General features: G+C 47.1%; 1 protein-coding gene across 1 annotated transcript; it reads left to right on the top strand.

Moving 5' to 3' along the window:
- The first annotated feature begins 1,583 nt into the window (after positions 1–1,583).
- LOC142007133 (olfactory receptor 52E8-like) lies at positions 1,584–2,546 on the top strand. The gene has a single exon (XM_074983679.1). The coding sequence runs from the start codon at positions 1,584–1,586 to the stop codon at positions 2,544–2,546; it is 963 nt and encodes a 320-aa protein (XP_074839780.1).
- Positions 2,547–9,638: the final 7,092 nt, after the last annotated feature.

The following is a 9,638-nucleotide window of genomic DNA, read 5'->3' as shown; positions in this document are numbered from 1 at the left end:
AGAAAGTCTTCACCCTCTCTGATGGACCTGAGGGTTGATATTTGTACCTCAGGTCCTTTAACCTTCTCTTCTAAAATGGCTACCAGCTTACACTTGGTACAGAGAAAATCCTCCTTTCTATCGTTCGGGAGAAAGACGAACATGGCACATGACATGCAGGTCACAACAACAGACCTCTCAACAGACATATCATAGAAGGCTTTCAGTAATCTGAAGCCTGCTGCCACATTCGCCCTCACATACTCATTTTCCGGGCTCAGCATACCCAGTTCTTTAAGCCTTTACTTGTCTGGCTTGTGTTCCTTCCTTCGGACCATCGCTGACACTCACACCTGGATCCTTTCTGATTTCTCTTCTTGCTTCCTACTGGACACGCTACTCCAGCTGAGATGTAAGCACTATGAGTAGAGCCGGATTATTGTTTCCTGGGACTTGCACCCCTCAAAGGATTTTTTTTGTTTTATTTTGTTTTTCATAAGAACAAAAAATCCACACCCCATGTGAGACGTCGATATAGCAAACTATCCCTGGTGTGTCAACATGACATCGAGCAGAGAATTCTTCCCCTATCAGACTATCCCCACCTCTCGTGGTTATGGATCGCTCACGCTAATGGGAGAACACTGCCATGGCTGTCAGTGGCGCATGCACTGAAGTGGTACGACACTGCTGCTATAGGACTGGGATCTTCTACAAAAATATCCAGTCTGGGTCTGCTGACATGGGCAGTTATAGAATCCACCACATCCCTTCACAGGTTGTCCTAATTGTTAATTACCCTCAGGACCAACCATTTAGCTTTAATTTCAGCTGTCATTTGTCTTCTTTCAGCTTCCATCCTGACCCCTGAGATCATAACATCATGAGAACAGCCATAGGTCCATCCAGCCCAGTGTTCTGTCTTCCATCAGTGGCAAAAACCAAGTGCCCCAGAAGTACTAAACAGACGAGGTAACCACCAAGTGTCCCCTCCCTGGTCAGCCATTCCTAGGTTCTGGAAAAGAAAATTTAGGGACAGAATCATTGCCCATCTAGGACATTCTCGGACTTACCCTCTATGAATTCGTTTTGCCTCCTGTTATGGTCTTAGACTTCACAAAATCCCCGAGGAAAGAATTTAACATCTTGACTCTGCACTGTGAACAGAAATACTCTTCTTTGTTTGTTTTAAGCTGGTTGCCTACAATTGTGTTTGGTGACCTCCAAGTTCATATTTCATGGAAAGGAGCAACTAGCACATTTTTACTTTCTTCTCAACAATTATGATTGTATACAACTCTACAATTATTATTTCCAGTTACACTGTAAAATGGTATTGACATTCATTGGTTAGGTTTTTGATAATTTATTTATTGGAATAAAGATAGTGTCATTTTTAGTGTGTGAAGAGCAACAAATCTATTTCACCCATGCAAGCAGCTTCCAGTAGTGCATGCAGTAACTCATATTAACATTGTTTCTCCATGCAGGCATTTGAGTTGCTATTATCAAATCACACCCTGGGCATATACTGACAGCAGGGGAATGTGCAGTAAGTGCAGGAGATGCCATTTACTGAACAAGTTGGAAATTTTTCCTACTCCATGTCAGATTTCAACTCATCTGAGGTCACCAACCCATCCACCTTCATTCTGCTGGGTGTTCCTGGACTGGAGGCAGCTCATGTCTGGATATCCATCCCCTTCTGTGCCATGTATGTCATAGCGATGCTGGGGAACTTTGCCATCGTGTTCATCGTGAAGACGGAGCCGAGCCTTCATGAGCCCATGTACTACTTCCTCTGCATGCTGGCCATCACCGACCTGGTCCTGTGCACATGCACAGTGCCCAAAATGCTGAGCATCTTCTGGTTCAATTTCAGGGAGATCGGGTTCAGTGCCTGCCTCACCCAGATGTTCTTCCTTCACTCCTTCTTTATGATGGAGTCTGGAATTTTCATGGCTATGGCTTTTGATCGCTACGTGGCCATCTGCGATCCCCTGAGGCATTCCACCACCCTGAGAATCCCTGTGTTGGCCAAGATTGCCTTGGTTGTGGTACTGCGGGGCAGCCTGGCTACACTGCCCTGTCCCTTGCTAGCAAGTATGTGGCCATATTGCGGATCCAACATCATCCCCCACACGTGCTGCGAGCACATGGCCGTGGTAAATCTGGCTTGTGCTGACACTCGCATCAATAATTACTACGGCCTCACTGTGGGATACTTCCTGATCAGTTTAGATGTGATTTTTATCTCTATGTCCTATGTCCAGATACTACGGACTGTATTCAGCCTCCCTACAAAGGATGCCTGGCTCAAGACTTTTGGGACTTGTGGGTCCCATCTCTTTGCCATTTTGGCCTTTTATATCCCAGCTGTCTTCTCCATCATCACATACAGGGTTGGCCATCATGTGTCCCGACATTTCCATGTGCTCTTTGCCAATGTGTGCCTCCTGGCTCCCCCCATGTTAAACCCCATCATTTTTGGTGTGAGGACCAAACAAATCCGGAACAGGCTACTCCAGCTCTTTACTCCAAAAGGAATCAAAGTTTTCTCCTTGTGATTGGGCTTTCAGAAAGAAGCCCGTGTAGATCTTGCTTCTGACATGGCACTGGGCCGTCTTCCCTGAGTCACTGTCTAGGCAGTCAGAGAACCATTGAGCTCTTTCCTGGTGTAAATGTGTGGTCTCAGTGTAAGAAAATGTGGAATCCGTTTATGTAAGACTCAGTGAGATGACATCCTTCCAATGGCTGGTATCTGGACCCCCAGGTCCCTACCTCCTACCTCACCTCTTTCATCAACGTACCATCCCCGTCATTTGCTCTTCCCCTTCCCTACCTCTGTCACTCATCAGATTATCACTGTTGCCCTCAATTCCCCATCTGCACAGCAGCTATTCCAGATTGTGTTATGGATGTCAACTTTAAACAACGGAAGGGACACTGTCTACATTTAAAATTATAATGCATGTTCTTACTTGGTACGTAGTTTTGTGGAGATAGTGGCACAATCAGGAATACTGGGCTTTGCCTGAGGTCTGACAGGGGAGTGTGGTGTAAAGTGTTACAAGGGGAAGGGCAGATATATCTGGCGTCTATATAAGAACATCAAAATGACCATTGTGGGTTCAACCAATGTCCTGTTTCACCCAGTGCACCGTTTTCCAGCAGATGCTGTGAATTTGAAGGTTGTGGGGTTGGGTCCATGCTCATCCTGGCTGTAGTAAGATGAGGACCTGAGATATAAGTTGGCAGAGCAGGGCTGGTATTATAGACACATTCTTAACTAAGAGGCACTAAGCACAGGCTGTCAACTCATTCCAGATGGATCGTAACAGAACATTAGGAGAAACCTTGGTACCAATACTCACCCCCGATATAACAGTGACGCACTGACCCAGGTTTAGGACAGGGTCTAAACTGACAGTGTGATAGTGACTGAAACCCTATGCAAGGCAATGAGTGGATATAGGTAGATCGGGGGTGACAAACTGACACATCCAGAGCAATAGATAACTTGTTTGTACTCATGCATGAAAAAGTAACCCGAGGGAGTTGTCTTTGTCCAGTATAGAGGCAGTGACAGATCCCATGTCACTGAGTCAAGTCTCTTGTAACGACTATGCACGTGTTAGGCTAACTGTAGACATCTGGTGCAGGAAGCTAGAACTGTGCTTCATTTACAATAAACCTGGTCTGGCGCCTTCAATCCTATCTGCTCTGGTCGTCTTTGAAGGAGTCTCTCAGAGTCTGCTGCGCAAGCCAACAGGGCGCACAGAAGGGCCAAACACACAGCCAAATGGTTAACATCGTTGACAGAACAGGAGACCTGTACGTCTTATTGGAGTCCGGTTATACTCGTGATCTTCATAAAGTCCTCTAGCAAAGAGTCCCACAGATTGACTGTGACAAAATATTTCTTCTGCTTGTTTTCTGTTTGTTGCCTATTCATTTCATTGGATGTCTTACCTACACACCCCCAGCTTTCATCTGGCGCACACTACATGATCCAGTGTCTACAGCCAGGTACAAAGGTACAATCACATTTGCTCCAATCCCTCAGACAAACACCTACAAGAACTTTACCAAGCTTTTCTGAAACTACAATACCCACCTAAGGAAGTGAAGAAACAGATTGACAGAGCCAGAGAGGTACCCAGAAGCCACCTGCTACAAGACAGGCCCAATAAGAAAAACAACAGAACACCACTGGCCATCACATACAGCCCCTTTCCTTTCCTTCTACTCGCACGGGGCAGGTGAACTTGTGGGGGATTCCTGACACCCCCACTAAATCAAGCAGGACACATGGGTCTGACCAGTCCCCAAGATTATACTGCATTGGCTCCTCTCGGCTGGGGCACTGGGCAGCTATATGGCCCAACTCCCTGCACCCGTAGCATCTGTAGGTTTGCCCAGAACCCCAGGGAAGGTGGGGCCTAGTGTTAGGATCAGGCTGTTGTACCACCTTTACTCCTGCCTCTGACCCCTGTAGCCCTCTAGCCCCCTCCTTTTTCCCTCTGGGGCCCACTGGGATCTTGTGCCCCAGATCCGGTAGAGTTAGGGTCGGTAGCCGTCCTTTGGTGGTAGGTCTGGTGTCCTGGGGAGTGTGAGCTGGCCCCCTCACTACTAGCCAGTGTTCCACCAGGGCAACTGCTTCATCATAGGTTGTGGGGTCATGTTGGCCCACCCATTCCCGGAGGTCCAGGGCTAATATCCACATAAATCGGTCTATCACGAGAATCTCCAACATGTCCTCAGTGGTATGGGCCTTGGGGTGCAGCCATTTCCGGGCGAGGCGGACCAGCTGAGAGGCAGTGCAGCACAGTGCTTCCATTTCCCCAGCTGGGGGAGTGGGAGGAGCAGCAACATGCAGAGCTGCTTCCTGTCCCCCCAGGCAGGCCCATGAGCCGGATCAGGCCCCAGCTTGGCTGACTCCAGCCTATGCACCCGCACCCCGCTGTGGGCTGGATGCTGGGCTGCTGGACCCTGAGCTCTGGGGGCAAGTTCCAGGCAAACTGAGGTCTGGATCCAGGCTGGGGCAAGGGGTTCCCCACTCCGGTGACAGATGTTTTCCCCAGCTTCTCCCAGAGGTGGCATGCAGCCAGCCCTCTATAAACACAGAGACTGAATGAGGCAGAAGCTGGGACAGGAGAGAGCTACAGCTGTGGCTGGGTTGTGGGGGACTCTTTGGTCGCATTGTCGCGACTGCAGCAGACAGAAACTCCAGCTGGAGAAGAAGCCCAGAGCTGGAGGATGTGGACACTCTGGAGGATTCTGGGCAAACCCCAAAGAATGCTCTGGGACAGTGAGGACCCTGAGGCAGGGAATGGTGTGCAGGGGTTGCAGGGCATCTCTGGAGCTGCCTAGAATGGAGGAATTGTTTTAGGAACCCATTTTCCAAGGCCTGGGACAGTTTGCTGTACCGATCTTGTGACCCAATGGAAGTACAGTGCACCCCGAGCAGGGATCTCTGGAAAGGGTGTCCTGAAGCAATTGGAGAACATGGAGGAGCTGAGCCATAATGGAAGCTGCATCTGCTCGCAAATGAGGGGAACTAAAAATGCAAACTAAGCACTGATTTACAAATCTCGCACTTCACATGTATATGTCATCCAGCCGCTTTCCCGGATGAAATTTTTTTCAAAAGAAAAAAAAAAGCAATATAGACAGGGTTTACTGAAAGCACAGCTTTGACAGAATCCTGAAGACCTCATTTTCTTTAGGAATAAGGGTTCTTTTGAAAAAGTTTTTTGTTTTTAAATGAACCCCATCAACACTGCTTTTATTTTAGAAAGAAATCTCTTCCAAAACAAATAATAGGATGAGATTATGCAAATGAAGTGTGAGATTTGTAAATCAGTACTTCATTTGCATTTTTATTTCCCTCATTTACATTCCTCTTTTGAAAGAAAAATATAGTGTAGATGCCGCACGAGTGAGGTCCTCAAACCCCAGAGCCAGGCCAATGGGCGGTGACTCAAAAGCACGAGGGTCCATTTGTTGGATACAGACACAACTGTCTGCTGAGAGTGCATGCACAAGAGCTTTGTAGCAACCCTAAATGGTTAGGTATATCTTAATAGAACTTTGCATTCCTATGTATCTTGGTATCACTCTGTATTACCCTGTATCTTTTTAATTGGCCACAGACTTCTGTATTACTCTTTAGATTTGTTATTTTATATACTACTTCCTGCCTTCCCATTATTTTATATGAATAAGACACTTTGTACCGAATTCCATATTGTATCTAAAACTCCATTTCACTCTTGTATGAGCCTGTAAACCTTGTGCTGTCTGTGAGAGTGGGGGTGTGTGAGAGGCACCTGGAAGTGTGAATGCAGATGCTTACAGAGTTACCCTCTGGAGCCAGCTTGTCTGGACAACAAAGACTTGGCAGCTGAAGAACAATGAGAACTGGACTCTACAGCAGTGACCCACCAGGAGAGGAAGATGAAGTCCCATCTGTAGATGATGAGTCACACAGAAACCTGGGCAGTGGGAAAGGATCAAACCCCTCTGCCATTGACTGGTGACTCATGGTGCCTGGGGCAGTAGGACAGAACCAGAACTGTGGACTAAAAGCTATAAGAGGCGTGTGCCCCACTGCAGAGCTGGGCTCCTCTTCTCCTCTAGTCAATATCTGAGCCTTGATCTGGATCAACAGAACCTGGCTCCACGTGCACCTGTAATCCATGTGGCCAAGGGATTTGAGTGAACAACCTTTGGTAACTATAAGCAACCACAAACCGGTGTGCATGTGTGTGTGTGTGTGCGCGCGTGTGTATGCCCTGAGTAAACTCTGTATATCATTTGCATATAGTATAATGGTACTAAATTCTCAATAAACTCAGCGTTCTTGCCGTGTCCCTGCAAAAGAGAAACCGTGTGCTCTTATAAGAGCTCGATCTGGCTGTACAAGAAAGCTGGCACTAGGAGAGGGTGAGTGGAAGGGGAAAGGGGTGAGGTGTGCACAATATGCTCTTTTCATCCAAATGTGGTTCTCTGCCAATGGTGTTGTCCCAGGTGCTTTGGGTCCCAAATGACGCAGACAGTCTGCCCTCAAGGAAGAGTTTCTTCACCCCGGAAGTGCCAGTTGGGGGGTGGGGAGATGTAGCCAAACAAAATCTCCCCACTACAGACCAGGTTTTGCCTCCCCTGTAAGGTGCCTCAGAGCACACAGGGCACTGAACGGCAGTTAAACAGCACAGTCTTTGATATCTCTCACTGAGGCCCAGATGTGCTGGCTCATCGTGACCCTGAGAAACAGAAAGCACAGATAGAGGGCTAGCAGGCTAACTGTCAATAAGGGGGGCTTCAGGAAATTACCCCAGCTGGCATTGATGGATTTGATGCACCCACACAGCCATCCCAGAAGAGAAATCTCCGCCCTTGTAAAAGAATGTCCTGTACTCCCAAATTGCTTATCTCCTGTCTTACAAGTGCAAATTAAGTAAGAATTGCCCTTGTAAAAACTGGCGTCACAAAAGACAGACCAGTACAATCTGGCACCACAGATAAGAAAGACAATACGTGACCCAAGGGGTATAAAGATGGGCCCAGCAGCACTCTGACTCTGAGTGCATCTTCACCAACTACCTGCTGGTCGGGTCAGGTGATTGCTTCCCGAGGTCCGCAACTGGGGACGCCCAACCTCGTATTCGTCTTTCTGCAGAATTGAGTGATCGATCCTGGCTTGGCTACGCTGGTATCGAGAGACGCAGAGAGGGTAAGAGACACCCACATTAAGGTCTCCTTTTTGGTGTACACAGCTAAAGAATGAGAGCTCTGTAACTAGTGTCAAGATATCATTGTGTTAGATGGTAACAGATATCTTTGTATTGGATTGTAACGTAACCTGTTAACACCTGTACTCTGCTAGCATATAAGAAGTAGACAATAGCCTTTTGTAACCACACACTTATAACTGTACCTTAATAAACTTGTAACTAGTTGAGATCTAAGCCTGACTGCTGTTACTCTTTGTCACTGCAACACAGCCGGCACAATAAAAGAACCTTAACCGTTTGGTTACCACAGCCTGGCCAAAGGTGAGAGTGCTAGGAGCTCCCTGCTCCAGCAGTAAAAAACTGGGTTGTTTAGGAACCAGGGGAATACCTCACCACACATTACCCGGCCACCGGCTAACAGGAGAAGCTTTATCCTTCCCTTTGAACATGTTCCCCAGAAGAGCAGAGGTGGGAGTCCCTGGTCTACTCTTTGTCCCATTTCTCTCTCTCCCTGTAAAACAACCCAGCAGCCATACAGCCCTTTAAAGACTAACAAACAATTTATTAGGCAATGCGCTTCTGTGGGGCAGACCCACTTCTTCAGATCTCCATATAGATGATGGATTTCCATTTCAAATGGCTAAGTGTAGTGCCTTGTGTGGTGAATAGTCACAGACAGGTAACTGTGTTAATCTTCACAAAACAAACCAGCAGTCACATACCCTTTAAAGACTAACAAAGTAATTTATTAGGTGACGAGTCTCATACCAGTTTGTCTGTGAAGAGCTGGAGAATGCTTAGTTTGGAAATATGGAGATTAAGTGAGAACACAAAAGCAGTCACCAGTACTTGAAAGAGGCTGTGTCTACACTAGCTCATATCTTCAAAATGGCCACCATTTTGATTATTAAGGAGGCGCTGAAATGCATATTCAGAGCCTCATCAGCAGGCTGGCGGCCACCACTCTTCAAAATTGCCACTTTTTGCTGCCACGCGGCTAGTCCATACGGGAGCCCTTTTTAAAGGAACCTGTGTCAGGGAAGCCACTTTCCCCTGGGGTACAGTGTCCCCCAAAGGTTCGAGGCTGGAGGTCAAAGCAGTGAGGCAAGAGTGAAATCTAAAAGGAAACTTTATTTGCATGCATGCAGGCTTCCAGCTTCCAGTAAAGTGGGAGCCCTGAGAACCAGTTCCAATGACTCTTTATACAGTTTGTTTAGACAGTTTAGTCGTTATTTGTCCTCTTTAACATATGAAACTCTCAGCAGAATTGTCCTGAGACGTGTCTGCAAGCACCAGCTGTGCTAGAGGCCAGTTTACACTACAAAGGTACCTGATAACCCAGACAGAGGAGCCTACAGGATAAATTGTCTTTAGGCAACAAGGTGGGTACTTCAAAGAAGTGCAGATGACCCCCTAGTATCCCCTTACAGAGTGAGGCCTGGTTAGTGTGGAAAAAAACTGTTTTAACCCTTAGGGCAGTTTTTCCCCCACGCCTGCCAACTTTGAAATCCCTTCATTTCTGTCAGCAGATCCTGCTACAGAGCTATTGGGTGTGTTTGTTTCCAGGGCTGTTTGGTTGGTTGAATTTGAATTTCAGTTATTGATGGAGCTCAGTTACTTGTGGGTGAGTTTGATTGCTAGGCTGATTGTTTGAATTTGAATTTCGGTTTGCTATGCTGATTGTCTGCTTGAATTTGAATTCCAGTTACCCTTGTTGACTGAACTAATCTTGTTATCCCCACCCTTGCTCTGGCTTATTTATACCTGGCCCTGCAGATTTCCAAGACCAGCATCTGATGAAGTGAGTCTGTGCTCACAAAAGCTCATGCTCAAAACTTTTCTGTTAGTCTATAAGGTGCCACAGGACCCTTCGTTGCTGTTACAGATCCAGACTGACATGGCTACCCCTCCGATACTTGTAGC

The sequence above is a fragment of the Carettochelys insculpta genome, chromosome 1 (assembly GCF_033958435.1).
Source record: "Carettochelys insculpta isolate YL-2023 chromosome 1, ASM3395843v1, whole genome shotgun sequence".
NCBI classification, from domain to species: domain Eukaryota; kingdom Metazoa; phylum Chordata; order Testudines; family Carettochelyidae; genus Carettochelys; species Carettochelys insculpta.
Note: the sequence above shows the minus strand (reverse complement) of the source record. Positions and strands in the feature narration are given on the sequence as shown.

Excerpts from the sequence above, each read along its gene's own strand:
- LOC142007133 (XM_074983679.1), top strand. The coding sequence starts at position 1,584 with ATGTCAGATTTCAACTCATCTGAGGTCACCAACCCATCCACCTTCATT.